Source organism: Rhinatrema bivittatum, chromosome 1 (assembly GCF_901001135.1).
Source record: "Rhinatrema bivittatum chromosome 1, aRhiBiv1.1, whole genome shotgun sequence".
Lineage (NCBI taxonomy): Eukaryota > Metazoa > Chordata > Amphibia > Gymnophiona > Rhinatrematidae > Rhinatrema > Rhinatrema bivittatum.
In genome coordinates, this window is record NC_042615.1 from 649,386,623 (window position 1) to 649,409,734 (window position 23,112).

General features: G+C 44.1%; 1 protein-coding gene across 4 annotated transcripts in view; it reads right to left on the bottom strand.

Moving 5' to 3' along the window:
• CAST (calpastatin) overlaps positions 1–23,112 on the bottom strand; it is a 303,324-nt gene that overhangs the window by 177,916 nt on the left and 102,296 nt on the right. For 3 of the 4 annotated variants that reach the window (XM_029572924.1, XM_029572935.1, XM_029572943.1), the window contains one exon: positions 21,448–21,519. In XM_029572924.1, coding sequence (XP_029428784.1) covers positions 21,448–21,519 — 72 coding nt within the window. Of the gene's footprint in view, positions 1–666; positions 798–21,447; positions 21,520–23,112 lie in introns of those variants that run through there. The other variant, XM_029572951.1, reaches the window with a different exon arrangement.

The following is a 23,112-nucleotide window of genomic DNA, read 5'->3' on the forward strand; positions in this document are numbered from 1 at the left end:
GCTCAGTTCTCAGGGACCGATGAAATGCTGAGCCGTCACCAGAGCAGCCATCCACAGCACTGTGAGGAACTTCACAGGCGTAGAAAGCAGGGAGTTTTGGGCTCCTGGAATGCCATTTGCATTATATTCCTAGGGTGGCGTGAAAGAAAGACGGTGCAGAGCACCTGAACATGCAGTGGCAAAGAATTTCACTTGCGCACATCACCACACCCTTCAGACAGAAAAAAAAAGCCCAAGTTAAAAAGGCCATGCAGAAAACTTCCCATTTGTCTATCCTTTTTTAGGCTGGCTCCTTTCCATGCAGGCAGCACCCACCCCCTTAAATTCAGTCCCACAACTAATTTACCTTTAAAATGTGCAGGTCACTTGTTTGTGTCTTAAGGAATTCCCTTTTATATATATATGACATACAGACACGCTCCTATAACCCTGCTAAAACAGTAATAGTACAGTACAGATTCACAGAACAAAAACGGGCATTTTTATCATGCCTTGATGTTTTAAGGGCAGTTAACAACCCAAAGAAAACGTGGGGGGGAAACGCTATAGGCCTCTTTAGCCAGCAGTTCATGCTACTTCAGGTCAGAGAAAGGCTGGGGGAAGGAACAAGCCAGGCAATCAAGACAAAACAGAGCAAGAGAAAGTTCTGGACGAAAACCACAGTACCTTCTCTGTGCGGGTGTTAAAGCCCAAATGCAGGCTTTCCTACTGTAAATGCCAGTTTAAAGTGCAGCAGATAGATCCTGTCCATGAGTTTGTTTTCATCTCAGCGTCTAAACGGAGTGTCCCATGGTTTCAGTATTAAGGATGTGACACCTTTTGTACACATGACAGATCAGAGCCAGTCCCAGCTGCACACATGCACCCCTTCCACGCCCTACATGTCACTTACTCCACCCTTCCCTTTAATAATCTGTTCCTCGGGGCTCAGTCGGGAGGGGGGAAATCACTATAGAGATTTCCTATAACTATCAGAGTGTACTGTAGTGCCCAGATGAAATCGCACACAGGATTCTTAGCCAGGTCTTCAGTCTGACATCTGGTGTCAGGACAGCTGGGGAAGACCAGAAGTCTAGAGGGGCAGGCAGGAAGTAGCTGACTGAGCTGTTTTTCAATAACTAAAGCAAGCAAGGAGAATTAAGTGCTGTGCCGGGCATAAAAAAAAAAAAAAAAAGTCTGCTGCCTGTGTCTGAAATCTAGGCAATTCCAGTCAGTCTAGGCAATGTACGTATCTGTGAACTAAAAGAAGCCGGCCATCTGCAGCCGATGCGCCGCACTACACCAGGCCACACAGTGAGAAGTGAGAAAAATGAACACACCTTAGCCCCAACCCCTGTGAGGTGGCAAGCAATGCTTCCCTGGTTGGCCCACTATCCCAATAGGGCCACGGCAAATACTGTACTGAGGCTTTCTTTATTCCCCACACGGGTCAGCCACAATCTACTAAGGTGGCCAATGCACCTTCAGCTCGTATTCTGGCTGACATTACAAGAAAAAAAAAAAAAAAAAAAATCGGAAAGGAGGTTCAGCTGGGGCCTCACAGTTGGCCTGTTCACCGAGCCCTCCTTAGAGCACCTGGTGCTCTCCCTGCTAGCAGTTGTTCCCAAGAGGAAGCCTGGAAAATCATAGGCTCATACATAACCCTCTCTCACCCACTCGGAGCTTCTGTGAATGACCATATTCTCGCAGAATACTGCTCAGTGCAATATTCATCCTTCGACACTGCGGCCAGGGCGCCCTTATGGATAAAGCAGACAGAGTCTGCATTTAGGCTGCTCCCAGTGCACCCAAGTAGTTTCCTTTTGCTCAGCTTCCAATTTGAGGGATGCTTTCTACTACACCACAATGCACAGCGGGAAAGTCACGCTGAGTCACATGAGGTCCCTAATAGGCAGCCTCACCTTCACCATGCGGGTTATTCCCATGGGAAGGATATTCCTGGGTAGTTTGATTCGGTCCACGGTAGGACTGATTCATGGCCATCATCGCTTGCAGGTTAGCAGGTCCAAAGGAGGGCCTGAAGCTCTGATCCAAGTTCCTCAGGGACTTCAGTAGTGTCTCAGCCTGGCTCCCAAGCTCGGTCAACAGCAATGACCTTCAGTTATACTCTGACACATCAGGAGGCATCGGTTTTGTATCTATTTTAGGGGTGATTGGTGTGCAGCAGCTGGCCGGACAGCGACCAGCCTAACCAGAAATATCACATTTTTGGAGCCCTTTCCCATCTTTGTTGCTGTGCATATCTTGGGCAGCGCTCTTAGCTGCCAATGAGTGGTGCTATGGTGTGACGAGGCAGTAGTTCAATCAATTAACAATCAGACTTCTAAGTGCCTCCTGGTGGCAGAGTTACTGAGGGAATTCGTTTTATGCTGCCTACACGTGAACATTGTTGTGTGGGTGAAGCATATTCCTGGAATGCGCAAGGAGATAGCTGTCTCTCTCGTTGCAAGTGGTCCCTGTTCAGGAAACTGGCACCACAAACCGAACTGAATGGCAGGGAGGTCCTGGAACAGCTTTGGTCCTTCAGAACTGGACAGCATGTGAGATGCTGCGAAGATCACTTGCCCCAGCTACATGGAACTCACGGCAGCAACTACAGCAAAGTGAAGGAGCTTCTCATTGCAAACCGCTGGTCCGGCCACCAGGTTCCAGAGGACCTCTTGTTTAGATATATTGTTCACATCAAGTGGCAGGGACTGTCCAGCAACATGGTTCGTTCTCACCTAGCAGCCCTAGCATTCTTCCCAAAGCTCAAAACAATTCGCATTGGTCATGACCTTGGGCTCTCACAGAAAGGTTGGACAATTGATTGGCTGGGTCGGGGAGGCATGCGATGGCATCAGCTACGGCCCATGTTGCAGTCGAGAAGAGTAAGCACAGCACCACCCAACCTAATCATCATTCACCTTGGCGGCAATGACTTAGTGAAAGGCATCAGCAGCATCGCTCTAATGAACAATATCAGGAAGACTCCTCATGGCCGACCGCAAAAAAATCTGCTGGTCCGTATCATACCCCATCATAGCTTGATGGGTACCGGGAGGTGGGGTAGATACTGTGCCAAGTTCAACTGACGGGAAGCCACAGCCATACAACTCCAGGGTGGTTATCATTAGCGACTTGAATGGGTGGATGGGCACTGCGCAGAGCTGTATGCTCCCGACAGGGTATACTTGTCAAACATGGGTAACAATCTGTTCTTGCAAATGATGCAGAAGTTCTTCTCCCAGATGCAGCGGCCGTAGCCATTGTTTGGGGGGTGCCCATCACGTATGGGCAGGAAGAAGCTTCAGTGCTCTCATCTGCCGGGCCCCTGTGGTGGCAGCGACAGAGTCCAGGAGTGCTTTTGTACATGCAGAAGCATTAGAAGGAAGCTGGGAGGTGCCAATATGTAATTGAGAGGCCTAGGGGCCCTCACCCACTTGCCACGAATGATCAATGTCGGGCCCATGCTCGGGGCTTCGACGGATCGAGGCTGTTACGTGGGGAGGGGCTCAGGCAAGGCTTGCTTTGGGGCAGCTAGGCTGGAATTCCCTCCAGCGGATGGGATTCAGCAGCAGGCTTGCTTTGTGGTGGTCCAAGCCGGGATCCCATCCGGTTCTTAGCGGTGATGAGGCCTGGTCATGAGGCTGGCTGGGCGCGAGACCCCACAGTTCTGCTTGAGTGGATATTAGAGTACCGGCACCTGCCGGGCCGCGATTTTGTAAACATTATTGAATGGACTCTGTGCTTATTTAGACTCCTATGTTAGGGATTCTATAAACAGCTGTGGCCTTTGCATCCAAGTTCTGTGTTGTGTTCTCCTTGCAAGTAGGGGAGCCAGGCTGGGGTGGGGGCGGGTAAGAGTCCATGGGTGTCCGGACTGCCTGGTTATGGGGTTTGTTTTTTTGTCTTGATGACAGTTTAAAGAGCCAGGATGCCTGGAGGGAACAGCAAGGGCGATTCATACCATTTCATCTTCTCATTCTTAACAAAGAGGAGTGGCAGTTACTTCTCGTAAAAGAAGGCATGGGGGTAAACTGCATGGAGCTGCAGTTATTATTGTTAAAAAGAAAAGAAAAAAAAACCTGCTGGGCAGACTGGATGGACCGCTTGGATCTTTTTCTGCAGGCATTTACTATGTATGCTTATTATTTCAAATACATTCTCACATGAAGCAATGGACAAATCTAGATTTCTTTCAGTTTCCCCTGCCCAAGACAGCACTTTCCAGCAGTATCTCCCCAACTACAAGCATTTTGAAAGAAAACAAATAATATATCGGGAGTATTACTCTGTTAATGTGAAAAAGAAAAAACTGCTACTATTTAGGACCCGATTCATGGGTCTTTTCCCACAGGCACAGGTACGGTCAGGTCCTGGTGTGTCAGCAAGACACAGAGGGTTCAGCCCCTCTCCTGCAGGGAAAGAGCTCCTGAAGGAACAGAGCAACTGTTTTATTTTTACTTTCTTGTATGCTCTCTAGTCTCACTCCCCTCTCCTCATGTTCCCACAGTCCCCATGTCAACACCAACAAGTTTCCTGTCGACAGAATGACTGAGCTTGTGCGAAAAAGTTGTTTAAGATAGTTAAAAAAAAAAAAATGTGGTCTAGTATGTTTACTTACTCCCTACCCCTCACCCTATCTTCCCCTTTTCTTACAGGTTGCATCTGGGTCAAAGATTTAATTTTTTGGCAGATTCAGCAATTAGATGAACTGTTGATTTTTTCCCACTTTACTTAATTAATGCTTCTTACCATTTAATCTCACCTATTAAGCGACCTGGTTCAGTTTCTATCTACTTTAAACTTCCTCAGTCATGGTCTTGCTCATGTAACTCAAACCCTCATACGTTTTTGCTGTGTGTCTAGTCTGTCTGTCTGTCTTGGACAGATTGTAAGCTCCAAGGAGTAGGACTGTCAGTTATGTGTCTCTGTACAGGTGCCAAAGTATTTATAATCATCGGTCAAAATGATTAATATTGAATGACAGGATTTTATGATGTGAGTCACTTGCATATGAAGGAATATTATGGGATGATATAAAGATATTAAAAACAGAATATTTATTTTTATATCTCAGAATCACCAGGAGGGGAAACAACAACTTGATGGTAAGGACCTGACTTCAGGCTGAACCAGTCAGACTCACTGGGCTGTTTAGGATCTGGAGCTGCAAGTGAAAATGAAAGGTGGAGCTGCCAGTTCCTACAGGGAATTTATACTAGCCCTGGTTTTTTAACTTGCATCTCCATGCATTCTGGAATTTGTAGGATAAACATAGAAACATACAAATGACGGCAGAAGAAGACCAAGTGGCCCATCCAGTCTGCCCAGCAAGCTTTCACACTTATTTTTCTCATACTTATCTGTTACTCTGACTGCTGAGGTCAGGGCCCTTATTGGTAACTTTTTGGTTCTAATTTCTTCCACCCCCCCCCCCCACCCCTTTGCTGTAGAGAGCAGTGCTGGAGCTGCAAAGTGAAGTATTAAGCCTAATTGGTTAAGGGTAGTAACTGCCGTAATAAGCAAGCTACTCCCACACTTATTGTTTACCTAGCCTGTGCAATTAGGCAATTAGTCCTTGTTGGCTGAATATAAATCCTCTTTTCTTCACCCCCTGCCGTTGAAGCAGTGAGCTGTGCTGTACATGTATTCAAAGTGAAGTATCAGGCTTGATTGGTTCAGGGTAGTAACCGCCGTAACAAGCAAGCTACTCCCACGCTTATTGTTTACCCAGCCTGTGCAATTTAGTCCTTGTTGGTTGTTGTCTGAATATAAATCCTCTTTTCTTCATCCCCCCTTGCCATTGACGCAGAGAGCTGCTTGGATATGCTTTGAAAGTGAAGTAGCAGGCTAATTTGGTTTGGGGTAGTAACCGCCGCAACAAGCAAGCTACTCCCACGTTTATTTGTGAATGCAAATCCTTTTTCCCACATTGCCTCTTGCCGTTGAAGCAGAGAGCAATGTTGGAGTCGCATTAAATGTATGTTTATCGAATAAGGTTATTAATAATCAGGTAATAGCCGTCAGTCCCGCAAGCCACCCCCATGCCTCTACTTTCATTCACATCCTCAAGACTTTATGGATCCAGAGTTTATCCCATACCCCTTTGAAATCCTTCACAATTTTGGTCTTCACCACTTCCTTCTGAAGGGCGTTCCAGGCATCCATCACCCTCTCCGTGAAGAAATACTTCCCGACATTGGTTCTGAGTCGTCCTTCCTGGAGTTTTAAATCCTGGAGTTTTAAATCGTGACCCCTGGGGTTCTGCTGATTTTTTTCCCAACGAAAAAGATTTTTCGTTGACAAGGGAACAGTGCTATACCAGGACACAAATTATACTGCAATGACAGGGTGGAACAACTTGGTAGGAGGGTGACGTTATGTGTTAAGGATGGTATTGAATCAAATATGATAAAGATCCTGCAGGAGAATACATTCACTGTGAAATCTTTTATGGATAGAAATTCTGTGTGTGATGGGGAAGAGTATAACAATGGGGGTATCTCACCATCCACCTGGCCGAAATGAACAGACGGATGATGAAATAGTAATGGAAATTAGGGAAGTTAGTAAATTTGGCTGCACAGTAGTGGGAGATTTCAGTTACGATGTGGAACCCAACATATTTTTAAATTATAGCCTTTGTTTCCATGATGAGATGGTCGAGACATTACGTCCCATTTAAAGGGTTACGTACTCTTTTTTAAATATTCTTCGTATGCCCCCGAGGAAGCTATTAAGTGAAACACTGGCAGTGTTGGCTATGTAAACAATTATTTTCAAGAGTCTGCTTTGTGTTAATCTCTACGGATGGAGGACTATTTGACTTAAATGAAGGGAGAACATTAAGTAAAATTATTGTTCTAGATTTAAACTTTCAAAAGGGAATCTTTGATAAAAATGAAAAAATTGCTAGAAAAAAATAAAAAGGTACAGCTGCAAAGGTTAAGAGCTTACATCAGGCATGGACATTGTTTAAAAATAACATTTTGAAAGCCCATTCCATTTGTATTTGACACATTAAAAAAGGTAGCAGGAAGTCAAATGACTGCCAGCATGGTTATAAGGTGGGGTGGTAGAGGCTATTTTATCCTAAATAATCTATTTCAAAAAAACAGAAAAAGGATCCAGCTGAAGAAAACAGGAAAAACCATAAGAACTGCCAAGTTAAATATAACACATTGATAAGACAGGCAAAAAGAGAATTTGAAAAGAAGCTGGCCACAAAGGCAAAAATTCAAAATCTTTTTCAAATACATTTGAAGCAGGAAGCCAGTGAGGGAGTCTGTTAGGCTATTAGATGATCAAGGGATAAAAGGCCAACAAAACACGTGCGCTACCTCTGTTCCAAACATAAACTATGTAATCATCCAGAGGAACTCGGCAATATATAATGCCAAAATTTTTTATTGTACATAATAATTTTGATACATCATCATTTACATGCTTTTTATACAAGTCCCACTATGTAACCCAAAACCTTCCTTACATTAAAAATTATCTCAATCATACTCTACCCTCCATTCACACCATTCATACTACTCACACCACATAAAACCACCAAATTCAATGCACTTATAAACTTAATGCTTGTACATATCACATATAACAGTGCGTGTTGACAAATATTGTATACTTATCGCCCTTTACATAAAACTTTAAATATTTTAAACTTTAAACAATTATTTTTCAACACTCTCTTGTATCAGAGATGGGTTGACATCACATCAGACCAGTGGGTCCTGGAGGTGATACAAGAAGGATATGCGCTGGAATTTCACAGTGTTCCTCGGACGTGTTCATGGTATCTCCTTGCCACTCCCAGCAAAAGAAGCAAGCAGTGGAATGTACATTGTCAAGGCTCCACAATCTGAGGGCTATGGTTCCAGTGCCCAAATCTCAAGAAAATTTGGGTCGATATTCCATTTATTTCATTATGCCCAAGGAGAAAGGCTCTTTTTGTCCCATCCTGGATCTTAAAGGTGTCAACCGTCATTTGCGGGTGACTCATTTTTGCATGGAAATGTTGTGCTCAGTGATAATGGCTTTGCAGTCGGGGGAATGTTTGACCTCCTTGGATTTGTTTGAGGCGTACCTACATATTCCCATCCAACAAGAGCACCACCGTTTTCTGAGATTCGCGGTTTTGGGACGCCATTATCAGTTTCGGATGCTACCTTTTTTTTTAGTCTGGCCACCACACCCAGAACTTTTTCCAAGGTTATGGAGGCAGGTATGGCAGATTTGAGAAAAGATGGGATCCTGGTACACCTGTACTTGGACGACTAGCTGATTCAGGCCAAGTCTCTGGAAGAGAGCCACCTGGTGACCCACAAGTTGATCTCCCTGTTGTAGGAGCTCAGTTGGGTGGTAAACCTAGCCAAGAGCAGTCTTCAGCCATCTCAGTCGCTATAGTATCTCAGTGTTCAGTTCAACATGAAGCAGGGCTGTTATTCCTGCCGGAAGATCATATTCCGAAGTTGATGGCGCAGGTGCGTCTACTGAGAACACAATATGCCCTATCTACAGGTGCTCGGACTGATGTGAGCGACCTTGGAAGTGGTGCAGTGGGTGAGGGCACATATGCGTCCTCTTCAATGCTCTTCAGTGCTCCCTGCTGACTCAATGGAGCCCTCAGTCTAGGGACAATTCAATTCGGATCCATCTGCCAATGGAGTTCTACTCTCAACTACAGTGGTGGTTACAAGATGATCATTTAAGAAAGGGAGTTTCCTTAAAATCAGACTGGTTAGTACTCACGACAGATGTGAACCTCAGGGTTGGGGAGCTCACTGTCAGGAACTGACAGCGCAAGGGAGATGGAGTGCAGCACAGTCTCTCTGGAATATCAATCAGCTGGAAGCCCGGGCAGTCTGGTTGGCATGTTTACAGTTCAGCGGCAGGTTGCAGGGTTGAGCAGTCCGGATAATGTTAGACAATGCAACAACAGTGTCTTACATCAATTGGCAGGGAGGAACCAAGAGCCAGCAGGAGTTGCAGGAGATAGACCAACTTATGGAATGGGCAGAAGTACAACTTTAGGAGATCTCAGCCTCATTGCAGAAAGAGAATGTAAGAGCAGACTTTCTCAGCAGAGTCTGGACCCAGGAGAATGGGTATTGTCAGACGAGGCGTTTCAACTGATAGTGGATCACTGGGGCCTTCCATTTCTAGACCTGCTGGCAACTTCTTGCAATGCGAAGGTTACATGATTCTTCAGTCACAGGACAGATCCGAAGTCATTGGGTATCAATGCTCTCATGCAGGAATGGCCAGAGGACAAGCTGCTAAATGCCTTTCTTCCGTGGCCCATGTTGGGCAGAATAGTTCGGAGGGCCAAGAGTCAAAAAAAGGATGGTGCTTCTGGTGGCATCAGATTGGGCCAGGAGCCCTTGGACTGTGGATCTATGAAGGCTCCTGGTAGACTCCCCCCTCCAGTTTCTGGCACAGGAATCCATTGCGGCAGGTTCCTATTCTTCACGAAGATCCGACTCGATTTTGTCTTGAGAGGGCTCACTTGCTGAAGCGTGAATATTCTACTGCGGTGATTGCCACCTTGCTACAAGCAAAAAAGGTTCTCCATTTCCTTAGCCTGTGTGCATGCTTGGCAAATGTTTGAGGCACAATAAAGCTCTGGAATTTGTTGCCAGAGGATGTGGTTAGTGCAGTTAGTGTAGCTGGGTTCAAAAAAGGTTTGGATAAGTTCTTGGAGGAGAAGTCCATTAATGGCTATTAATCAATTTTACTTAGGGAATGGCCACTGCTATTAATTGCATCAGTAGCATGGGATCTTCTTAGTGTTTGGGTAATTGCCAGGTTCTTGTGGCCTGGTTTTGGCCTCTGTTGGAAACAGGATGCTGGGCTTGATGGACCCTTGGTCTGACCCAGCATGGCAATTTCTTATGTTCTTATGTTCTTAAGATAGAGATGTTCTTCCCCATTTAGTTAAGATCCTGCTCATTTTGGAAATTTTGCAGGATGGATAGAATAAAGGGTTGGCCCTTAATTCCTTAAAGGTGCAAGTAGTGGCTCTTGCCTGTTTCAGGGGTCAGGTAAATGGTACTCCCTTGTCAGCTCATCCAGATGTGGACATTTCTTAAAAGGAGTGAAACACCTTCATCCTCCCTTGCAGTTACAGGTGCCCTTGTGGAGTCAATCTGGTTTTGGATTTCTTAGAAGGCCCTACGTTCAGACCGATACATAACCTTTCCTTGCAGTTACTGACCTTGAAAATTGTGTTTCTTGTGGCAAATTGTTCCATGCATCGAATTTCCGAGCTGTAGGCCTAGTCTTGCCAGGAGCCATTCCTTCAAGTGACTCCGGGGGCGATACAGCTGCATACTGTTCACTCCTTTTTGCCAAAAGTGGTCTCATATTTTCACTTGAAACAATCTATTTCCATGCCATGTCTGGATAGGGAAAGAGATGAGAGGAATATCATCTGTTGTGACCCTTGGACGTTAAGAGACATATCGTGAGATACCTGGAGATTTCTAAACCTTTCCGGAAGATGGATCACCCGTTTGCCCTTCACATGGTAGTAAACAGGGCAAGCCGGCTTCACGAGCTACAATAGCTTGCTGGATTAAGGAGGTAGTCACAGCCACGTAGTCCAATCCCTAGACTAGAGCAAAGCTGACATTTATTTATTGATGTCAGCTTTGCTCTAGTCTCCATCTGCTGGTAGAGGTGCATAACCCACTTGTTATGGATTCATCTAATTAGCCTAAAGAAAAGGAAATTATCGGGTAAGTAGTAATGTCTCATTAACCAGGAAGACTTCAGGAAAGTCACTACTTATCCCTGGACGTTAGCAGAATTGGATCTATTTACTGTTTGGGATACTGCCAGGTACTGGTGACCTGGATTGGCCACTGTTGGAAATAGGATACAAGGCTCAATGGTCCCTAGTCTAACTAAGATTGGCAATTCTTATGTACTATTTGAAATCAGCACTGCAGATACCAGAATGCATGAGGATATGTTTTTTTCAAAACATGGACTGGCCTGAAAACTCCCATCAGGAATTGGGTGACTTGGCCGTATAAATATTCTCTGTGTGTGCATATATTATCCAACTGTAAATAGATGTGATAATAATCCTACTCAAAACAATGTGAATGACAAGCACTACGTAAATAAAAAAAAGTTGTAGTAACATAGTAAGTTATATAAAGTAGTATTCCTGCTGTTTTAGTCCATTTGAACAAAAGGTTAACAAATAAAAACAAACAAAATATGTGAGGCAATAGCTTTTTATTGGACCAATTAATACATTTCTAGAGTAGGTTTTAGGAGCTAACACTCCCTTCCCTGGGTCAGAAAGGAATCTATTGTTTTAATTTGTTAACCTTTATTCCCATACAGTAAATGATGGCTGCTAAAGGTCAATTGACTCATTCAGTCTCACCAAGGAGCAGCATCAAGGGTGGGGTTGGTACAGTACCAGTAAGAATTAAAATGTATCTACACCCCTGCCTTAGTGTATCAGAGCATCCCCTCAGCATCCTTTTGCTTAAGGTTGCTTTTTTTTTTTTTTGGGGGGGGGGGGGGGAACTTCAGAACAATTTTCTTTGTGAATTTTCCATGAATGAATATCTGCAGCTTTCATGCACATTTTTATAACATTTTTCAAGGAGCACATGTTGTGTAATTTCCACCCTAAAATAATACTATTTACAGTGTACAATTCATCAGGGTATGCAGCACAGAGCAAACAAAAAGTAATTCACATGGGTTCCAAAGAGTTTACTATCTGAGTTTGGTCACACAGAGGTAGAGCACCTGCCAGCTATAGGTCCTAGCCCCATCACAGATGCCACCTGTTCTTTCCACCAATTTCAAAAAATTGAATTAAAATCCCACAATTTCATATAATAGTTCTGAACTAAACTGAAACCACTGCTGAGCTGCTAGAAAAAGTGCAACTTGTCAGCACCAGGCTTCTGCAGACACTTTCAATTGAAGCAGTATTTATTTTAAAAGCACATTAGATCTGCATGCAAATTTTTATTTTTTTTTAAGCAGGAAGAAATGTCTTAGCAAGGACAGGATTTACTGTACCAAATCCTGCAGGCAAGTTGACATCATCTCAGGAAACCAGCAGTTCCAGGGATATAGTGACAGTGCATCATATAATAAGCAGGACTTGCTAGGAATTATTATTACTATTACTTCTTTGTATACGATGTACCAGAGGTATGCAGTGCTGTACAAAGATACCTAATAGAATGTGCCTACTTCTTGGTAGTTTATAATCTAGTCAAGACTTAATGCTTTTGCACTCAGCAAAAAGTCAGAGTGCTGAATAATTCCACATTTGCCATGAAGTGCTTTAATTCCTTCCAATCAATCATCCCATTGTTGAAAATTCCCAGTGGTTTATGGAGAATACTTTTGTGAGGCAATATTACCTATGTCCTACCGCGCAGGTAAATTCACTAGCAGGACATCACCCAAATCACAAAAATAGCATCCTTACCATAACAGCATTAAAACGCCCCAGGGCATCATTTTCTGGACCATGACAATATTTCTTAGGTGTTTGGAGTCTCACAGCATTTGATTTGTGACAGGTAATGCATTTCTCACTGAGACAACGCAGGCTTGACTCAAGCCCAATAAAACAAACAGTACTAAAACAATGAGGACCCAAATATATGCCCTTCACACAGTCATGTCATATCAGTACTTTTACAGTAAAAGCTTGACTTGGTCCATTAGTTTGCCCAATTCAGATGTTTCCCTGGCTACAGCCCTGGTAAGCTCCAGGCAAAATCCACTGAACAGCAGTTACTCAGGCTCAGCAGTGAATCCGTTCGCTTTCTAAAACAAACCAACTATCCCTAAAGAACAATGACAAAGTATATAGTAAGTCAAACTTCTCCCCCCATTTTAAAACCCCTCCCTCATGAAGTACAGTACCAACAGTTCTTATCAGCTGAAAGCCTACAGCAACCAAATTGCTCAGATATGAATCTAATGACCACTGTCCTAAAGGCTATAGGCAGAGTATTCACAATCAAATTTTAGCACAAACCGATAGAACAGCCTGGAATAAAATGACAGAGTACAACAAAACAAAGGCACATGAAGTAACATGCAATGCACTATAAAAGGAGGTAGTTTACTTCTCTGGTATACAACCTGGCTGGAAAGGTTTTGAGAAAATTCTGGATTTTACTTCTTGGTATTCTTCCCTGCATTCCCTGGTCTTGTCTGGAGGGAAAACACCCTGCCCTCTAGGTAGGAAAAGGATATGAGAACCTCTTTTGTTCCATCTCACACTCAGTGGATGGACAGGGTGACATATTTTTGGTTAAGATTTTCCCTTTCGTTTTTGGGGAAAGTTTGCTGCTGCTCTTCCTGCCCAAGAATGGAAAAGAAAAGGATGGAGATGTTTTTTTACCTGCTGCCCTGGACCTTTCATCTAAAAGATCCCAAGTTACCATCTGGCGAGGAGAAGCGAGATTACGAAGCTCTGTTCCTCTGAAGACCCCCCACCGAAGAGAGGAGATTTGGGAATTTGAAGAATCTGAGGTCTCAGGTATTTGTCTGGGAAGGAATCCTATGGTGTCTAGGGGATCCCTGCCCACTTGGGATGATTCCATACCCTGGACCCCAATACCGAGAGATATGTTCACAGGCAGAACACGCAGGCCTGGATTTGTCAACAGGCACACTAGGCCTGTGCCTAGGGCGGCAAAAGTCTGGGGAGGGCTGCAGGCCAATTGAAAATTTGCTCCCACTCAGACGTGCTTAATCTCACTCAGCAGAGAACAGTCTTCTGCTTCTCGTTCCAGCCCTTCCCCCTTCTCTTTACCAGTAAACAGGTCATTCTTTCCTCTAATTCATCCCTTCCAAATTCCATGGCCAATAGCATGGCTCTTCTCTGAATTTTTCTAGCTCAACGTGACAGAACCAAGGATTCACATGTGGAGAAGCAGCCTAAAGATCCAGAATAGGCAGGCTATAAGCTACATAAAGAACATCAGGGGAGTGTGGCCTTAATGCAGAGGCTTTAGGGAGCTCAAGTCTAGAACAAGCTGTCAGGTGAGCAGAGGGTGCTGCAAAGAAGAAAATAAAAAAGGACAAAGGAAGAGACTTAAAAAAAAAAAAAAAAAGAGAGAGACACTTTGAGAGTAATTTAGTTCCAAGGGCCCAGCAGTCATGGGGAAAGATGTGGCCAATTATGGTGGGATTTAGGGAAAAGAAGAGACCCTGGAAAAGTAGGCAGCAGACAAGCAGGCAGCCAAGGAACTAACAGTAGGAGTTTCCCAGAGGCACAAACAGCAGGAGAAGTTAGAGCCAGTCAACAAGTGATCATGGTAAGCCTAGTCCTAGTACTTCAGATGGGCACAGTTCTTATAAGGCGCCTGAGGAATCTGTGGCTTGAAGCCAGGACTAAGGCTTGGCAGCCTTCAGCATTAAAGGGAATTTTAAGCTGTTGCATGGAGTCTTCTGCCTGCCTGTTAATAAATACCCACTGCATGTATATGAAATGCTACTGTTCCAAGAACGAAACGTATGCATGAGGTAACAGAACTAAAAGAAGAATAAAAAACTGTTTCCACAAGTTTACCTGGTTGCTTGGATATTTTGAGACTAGCTGGCACAAACCACGACATGCAACACTCAGCAATCTCCTTCAAAGGCCATGTAGATTTACATGACCTCTAATCAATGCCTTTTTATATAGGGAATATGATTTACATTAACCCACTACATAAGAACATAAGACTTGCCATACTGGGTCAGACCAATAGTCCATCAAGCCCATCATCCTGCCTCCAACAATGGCCAATCCAGGTCATAAATACATAGCAGGATCCCCAGGGAAAGATAAGATTCCAAGCTGCTTATCACAGGAATAAGCAGTGGATATTTGCAACTCCATCTTAATAATGGTTTATGGACTTGTCCAAACCTTTTTTTTAAACTAGGCTACATTAATAGCTTTCACCACATCCTCTGGCAATGAATTCCAGAGCTTAATTATGCACTGAGTAAAAAAATATTTTCTTATTAGTTTTAAATGTATTACCTAGTAACTTCATTATGAGTCCCCTAGTGTTTGAACTTTTTGAAAGCGTAAACAACTGATTAACGTTTACTCATTCCAGCATTGTGCCATATAACTCGTTGAGTTGATGTTTGGATGGATCCCATAATGAGTCCATACCTGTATTGATTTCTACAGCATACATTTAACTAATGAGCTAAGTAAGTTTTAATTACGTTGAAAACCATACATGTGTTTTGGTTTGAGAAAATTTGATATCTGATCACATTCTTAGTTTTGCAACGGTTTTTGAGAATATATTTTGAACCAAGCTTTACTTGCATATAAAACTTATCTTGAAAAAGAAGAAGAAAAAAAAAAGGATATCATGCAGCATGAGTGACTGATGATTATACCCTTCAAAAGCACATACTGGGCATATAAGTCATAGGATCTTTCCATGCAGTCCATATGCCAGGACATGAAGGTCACATTTTTTTCAATAAGAATATTTTTAAAATAATTTAGCAGATATATAACTCATTCCAGCACTGTACCATATAACCACAGAAAAACACTCTCTCGAGGGTGTGACAATACTTTGTACATGAAAATCACCAGGATGAACAATCCCTTCAAGTTCAACCTGACCATTTTAAATTTAAAAAAAAAACCCACTCTTGAATGGCTGTGTTTGATACAGGATCATTTATATTTTGTAGCCCAGAATTCTAGAGGTGGTATTAGTCCGGGAGAAAACTAGGGAGTCTTTGTAAGTTGGGACACCTTTCAAAGGAACAAACGAAAAGATGTTGAAGTAGAATCACAGCCTAAAAAGACCTAAAAAATATTTCAAATCCACTCTCACCATGCCAGAAACACGCCCAGTAAGATATAAAGAGGGGGCTACACCCAATTTTACTTCTTTCAAAACTAAAGATAGCTTTAACACAAGTACATTCCACCTGCCCTTCAGGCTCCACACACCCTGCCCATGGCTCTGCCCCACCATTATAATGGGTTCATTCTCTGTCTTCACACCCTTCTCTCTCCCTCTGCATTCCTTGCTGCTGCTCCCTTTTGAGTCTAAATATCCCTTGGGGCAGAGTCTTCTAGCCTTTCCTTTCATCTCTGTGCCCTTCTAGAAGCAGTAGCATTGAGACAATAAATGATAGCAGAAGAAAGACCAACTGACCCATGCAGTCTGCCCATTTGTCTTCCTCTCTGGTTTTCTGCCAGTTTGGGTAGACGAGTTTATAAATTCCCAAAACCTAAAAGCACCGGCTCCCCCACAATGACTTTTACCAGCCTTGTTCTCACTACTGCCTGTTATCTCTCTCCCAGGAACGGTCACAATGTCAAGGTTATAATCCTCAAAGAGAGGCAGTTTGTGTGCTGGCAACAAACTTCTGCTCTGAAGACTTCATCTGTATGTTAACTTCAAACAAAGTGGCATGCAGCTGTGAAGCAAAACTCTGTTAAAAACGCAGCATGACTATCTCCGTGTAAAGCAGATATTTTTCACAAGATTTAAGTTGTATCTTCTGACTTGTTTAACAGGGTTACTATTAAGAGTGGTTCTCCTGATGCAGCCTCGGCAAAATACGGTCCTATATCGGGCGACGGAGTTTTTCTTCACAACTGCATGTCACTTTGTTTGAAGTTAACATACAGATTTTACTGGTTTTTGATGAAAAGCATTTGCATTGGAAACTGCTGAAGCCTTCAGGCCAGAGGTTTGTTCGCAGCATACACATTGCCTTTTTTTTTTTTTTTTTTTTTTTTTTTTTAAAGTGTGCTATGTGCATCTTTCCACATTTCTTAAGGTTATAATCCTGGCAGCTGCATGGAAGCTACCTCAGTCATCTCAGAAGCCCAATGCTGCCATCGCTAGGGCTGTAACCCATGTCGGCTCTGTGCAGATTACACCCGCCTTCTTGGAAACCTGATGCTGCCATCCACCACTCTCTGCCCACTGTTGTATTTTGCCCTCATCTGCGCTCTAAAGTTTCATATGACTGAACAAACATTTAAGCCCTACTTTTGCTTCTTCTACCTATTAACCCCGCTCCCTCTACCTGTCCTCACAAACTGTGCACAGACCTAAGCATGTTTACATTTTGTCATGGCTTTGGTTGCCACTAACCAGGCCTGTAGTTTTTTTTTTTTGTAAATGCTTGGATTCCGGTAAAAAGAGTATCTGTAGACCTTATCAGCAGACTGTTCTTATAGTAGGAATTAATTCTATATAGCCCTTTTCACCACAGATGTTTCCCCGATGGTAGAAAACTCTTGTTCAGTTGGTTTCATCTGGTTTCAAGATGGAAGCGGTACAGAGAAGGGCGACCAGGAAGGTGGAGGGTCTTCATCGGATGACATACGAGGAGAGATTGAAGAATCTAAATATGTACACCCTGGAGGAAAGGAGGAGCAGGGGTGATATGATTCAGACTTTCAGATACTTGAAAAACTTTAACGATCCAAAGACAACGACAAACCTTTTCAGTCAGAAAAAAATCAGCAGAACCAGAGGTCACGAGCTGAGGCTCCAGGGAAGAAGACTAAGAACCAATGTGAGGAAGTATTTCTTCACGGCATTCCAGGCGGATGCCGTGAAGGGCATTCCAGGCGGATGCCTGGAATGCCCTTCCAGAAGAAGTGGTGAAGTCTAAAACTGTGAAGGACTTCAAAGGGGCATGGGATAAACACTGTGGATCCATAAAGTCTAGAGGACGTGAATAAAGAGGCGGCAGCAAAACACTGCACGGAGCGGCAGTAGCCACAGAGGCATTCATGGAGCGGGATGCCAGTGGTTGGTGTTCCACCTTCACGGAGCGGAAGGATGGAGGGCTGCCATCTCCAAAAAAAACAAAAACAAAAAAAACAGGGGTGGGTAAGGGGCGGATTTTCAGAGCCCTGCTCGCGTAAATCCGCCCAAAACCGGGCGGATTTACACGAGCAGGGCCCTGCGCGCCGGTGAGCCTATTTTACATAGGCTCACCGGCGCGCGCAGAACCCCGGGACTCGCGTAAGTCCCGGGGTTTTCGGAGGGGGCGTGTCGGGGGCGTGTCGGGGGCGGGGCCGGATCACGCGGCGTTGCGGGGGCGTGCCGGCAGCGTTTTGGGGGCGGGTACGGGGGCGTGGCTACGGCCCGGGGCGGTCCGGGGGCGTGACCGCGCCCTCCGTACCCGCCCCCAGGTCGCGGCCCGGCGCGCAGCAGTCCCGCTCGCGCGCGGGGATTTACTTCTCCCTCCGGGAGGCGTAAATCCCTGGAGGAAGGTAAGGGGGGGGTTTAGACAGGGCCGGGCGGGTGGGTTAGGTAGAGGAAGGGAGGGGAAGGTGAGGGGAGGGCGTTAGAGGATTCCCTGCAAGGCCGCTCCGATTTCGTAGCAGCCTTGGAGGGAACGGGGGTAGGCAGCGCGGCTCGGCGCGCGCAGGCTATACAAAATCGATAGCCTTGCGCGCGCCGATCCAGGATTTTAGCGGATACGCGCGACTACGCGCGTATCTACTAAAATCCAGCGTACTTTTGTTTGCGCCTGGAGCGCAAACAAAAGTAGGCTGTTCGCGCTCGTTTTAAAATCTACCCCTAAGAGTATGGGGCAGGGGTGTGGCCTGCTTGTTGCAGCGGTTGCTACCCCTAATTGAGCTGGATGTCACTTGGATGCAGATCCGGCACTGCTCTCTACATTGGTGGTGGGGTGGAGGGGAATTAGGGCTGGAGGGTACTGGAAGCCAATAGAAACAGGTGGAAGAGAGAAAAAGGAAAAAAAAAAAAAGGATAAAGTGCGTAGCTTGCTGGGCAGACTGGATGGGCCGTTTGGTCTTCTTCTGCCGTCATTTCAATAAAACTTTTTTTGTCATCCAGATTTCTGTACACTCATCCTTTTTGCCTTGAATATGGGATCCAGAATAAAAAAATGAACATCTTTGTCAATAGTATACAAGAGGTATCAAAACCCTTTACTGAACATGACCTTTAATAACACTAGTCTAGCATTAAAAAGAAAAAAGGGCAAAACATTCCATTCTAATAAATCAGAAGGTTCAATGGTCTTTGGAACATGATTAACTGAACGGTAAAAGTAAAGTCATTCAAGTGTAGTTGAAGAGCAACCTTAATGCTTGCTGACCAATTACATCACTATTTCTCACATACAGATGTACAGGTCTCTCCAGTTCTAAGGAACCAGGATAAAGCGATCTGAATATTAAGAACATAAGAACATAAGAAAATACCATACTGGGTCAGACCAAGGGTCTATCAAGCCCAGCATCCTGTTTCCAACAGTGGCCAATCCACACCATAAGAACCTGGCAAGTAGCCAAAAACTAAGTCTATTCCATGTTACCATTGCTAATGGCAGTGGCTATTCTCTAAGGGGTGGATTTTAAAAGCCCTGCTCGCGTAAATCCGCCCGGATTTACGCGAGCAGGGCCTTGCGCGCCAGTGCGCCTATGTTCCATAGGCCTACCGGCACGCGCAGAGCCCCGGGACTCGCGTAAGTCCCGGGGTTTTTCGAGGGGGGCGTGTCGGGGGCATGTCGGATCGGTGCTTTGGGGGCGGGCCCGGGGGCGTGGTTTCGGCCTGGGGCGGTCTGGGGGCATGGCCACGCCCTCCGGAACCGCCCCCAGGTCGCGTCTCGGCGCGCTAGCGGCCTGCTGGCGCGCGAGGATTTACTTCTCCCTCCGGGAGGCATAAATCCCCCGACAAAGGTAGGGGGGGGTGGGTTAGATAGAGGAAGGGAGGGGAAGGTGAGGGGAGGGCGAAAGCGAGTTCCCTCCGAGGCCGCTCCGATTTCGGAGCGGCCTCGGAGGGAACGGCGGCAGGCTGCACGGCTTGGCGCGCGCCGGCTACACGACATCAGCAGCCTTGCGCGCGCCGATCCTGGATTTTAGCTGATACGCGCGGCTACGAGCGTATCTACTAAAATCAAGCGTACTTTTGTTTGCGCCTGGTGCGCCAACAAAAGTACGCGAAGGCGCACTTTCTTAAAATCTACCCCAAAGTGAACTTAATAGCAGGTAATGGACTTCTCCTCCAAGAACTTATCCAATCCTTTTTTAAACATAGCTATACTAACTGCACTAACCACATCCTCTGGCAACAAATTCCAGAGTTTAATTGTGCGTTGAGTAAAAAAGAACTTTCTCCGATTAGTTTTATATGTGCCCAATGCTAACTTCATGGAGTGCCCCCTAGTCTTTCTACTATCCGAAAGAGTAAATAACTGATTCACATCTACCCGTTCTAGACCTCTCATGATTTTAAACATCTCTATCATATCCCCCCTCAGCCGTCTCTTCTCCAAGCTGAAAAGTCCTAACCTCTTTAGTCTTTCCTCATCGGGGAGCTGTTCCATTCCCCTTATTTTGGTAGCCCTTCTCTGTACCTTCTCCATCGCAATTATATCTTTTTTGAGATGCGGCAACCAGAATTGTACACAGTATTCAAGGTGCGGTCTCACCATGGAGCGATACAGAGGCATTATGACATTTTCCGTTTTATTCACCATTCCCTTTCTAATAATTCCCAACATTCTGTTTGCTTTTTTGACTGCCGCAGCACAGTGAACAGACGATTTCAATGTTATCCACTATGACGCCTAGATCTCTTTCTTTATTGTAACAATGACAATTGCAGTAACAATAAATCAAAAAGATAAGTAATAATCTCCCATAGATATTGCTAATAAATGTCTCTTTGTCCTTGTATGATATTAAATTGCTGAGAGAAAATATTTATAAGGAGGGAAGAAAGGTTTCATATTCTTACCCCAGCCACTGGGTGATGTCAAACGATCCTCCTCCATCCACTGTTTTGTTTTGGTTTTTTTGTGTGTAGCGTGCAATAGTGTTTTGTTTTTTTTTAAACTATGTGATTGAATTGAATTGTAGAAACCCTATATAAAGTGGATGGAGGAGGATCGTTTATGATTATAAATACTGACATCACCCAGTGGCTGGGGTAAGAATATGAAATACTTTCCTTCCCTCCTTATAAATATTTTTTCTCAGCAATTTAATATCATACAAGGACAAAGAGACATGGTCAACCTTTATTGGAGGGCATAATACTTTCAAATTTATTGTGGAACGGTCACTGAAATGTTGTACATAAGAGGTGATATTAGTGGTGTTTTCTTTATACATAAATTGATAAATCCCTCTAGAGCAGGGATGGGCAATTCCAGTCCTCGAGGGCCACAAACCTGTCGAGGTTTTAGGATATCCTAATGAATATGCATGACATAGATTTGCATACAACTGAGGCAGAGTGCATGCAAATCTCTCTCATGCATATTCATTAGGGATATCCCGAAAACCAGACTGGTTTGTGGCCCTCGAGGACCGGAACTGCCCATCCCTGCTCTAGACAAAACATATAGTGCAAGTAATATTTCTGGATATTGCCATTATAAGATAGAGTAAAAATATGTAGAACCTCTTTCACAGCTTACCTTGACAGAGGGACGTCCACCACCCGCTTGTGCTCCAGACTGCTGACTAGACACGGATGATGTAGACTTCTTCTATTGATTTAAAAAAAAAAAAAAAAAAAAGTAGTGATCATAATGTCTATAAGAAATGGCAAGATACAAAATATCCCTGGAATTCCAGGACTATAGAACAGCAATTCTGTTTAAGGAAAACAATAAGCTCTATTTTCCAAACCAGTATCAGCACAACTGTCTGACCTGTATGCACTACTAAGTCAACTGTGTCCACTAAAGCTCAGTATACAATGTTTCTATAAATGGAAAAATAACCCTGTATACATCAGTCTCCTTCCACCAAATGCACTATGCACGAGTCCATCTCCAAATGACATTTTTAAAACTGTACATCAGCAATATGCTACAACAGTACATCATCACTTTTGCACACTGGCAGCAATATTCTGCAGCTAAAAAAAAAACCCAATACAAACTGTTTTACCCGCTGAAATGGCCCAATATCAAATTGCTGGCCCAATATGCAGGTAAACTTACACATGGTATGTCCTGTTCATGGGTCAATTTATCCGGACTGATTGGAAGCATTCCCAGGGGCAGAGTTGGGAGGGATTTGGACTTGCACGTAAAAACTTTTGCATTTTCAAGAGTTGTGTGTATAAATTTTCCCACAAATTTTCCATGCAGATAATAGCAGGTGTAATTTTATGCAGGGAAAGCTGGTGGGATAATTTTCAAAGTAGACTTATAGGTGCAAGTCTGCTCTGAAAATGTATTAACCTATGTTAACTCAGCAGGCTACGGACCAGGGAAACCCTGGTTCAAATCCCATTTTCGATCCTTGTGACCTTGGGCAAGTCACTTTACCCTCCGTTGCCTCAAGTACAAAATTACCGGATCATGCATCAGATTGTGTTAGGACCCAAATGAGCATTAAATGGGGTCTAACACATACTGCACACGTGATAAATAGTGCAACGCTGGCTAGCATGCAAATTTTTATTTCACTGCTATTACTAGCAATAGTAACATGGGATAGACTTAGTTTTTTGGATACTTGCCGGATTCTTATGGCCTGGATTGGCCACTGTTGGAGACAGGATGCTGGGCTTGATGGACCCTTGGTCTGACCCAGCATGGCAGGTTCTTATGCCACTTCATTTAGGTGGGCTGTTTGAAAATGGCCCCAACAGCTTTAGATCTTCTACCGATATATTGATTCCTTTAGCTTCTTCTTTTGAATGTATTTTACTTTATTGTAATCTTAATTCTCTTTGCTCATAACTAAAGTTTTATGCATAGTATTTTGCTTTCTTAAATGAGAAAAAATGTGCGCTAAACATCTCTACCTAGTCCATTTACAGAATTGATGCCATTATAAAATATATGGTTATATATAAGCTAAAATGAACCTAATAGTGTTCTTTTACAGTACAGAATAAATGGATCTGAGCCCAGCAGAGACTGTCAGAAGGCAGAATCTCCACAACATGGCCATCTGAATTCCAGTTTAGGACTTAATTCACTTACATTTTTAGCCTCTGAAGAGCAAGGAACAACAATTGTAAAATCAAATGTTCAGGAGATACTTGGTAAAGAAAAGAAAGAGAAGAAAACCGTTGCCAAAGCCGGAAAAGGGATATTGCAAGCATGCAGGACCGTCCACTACAG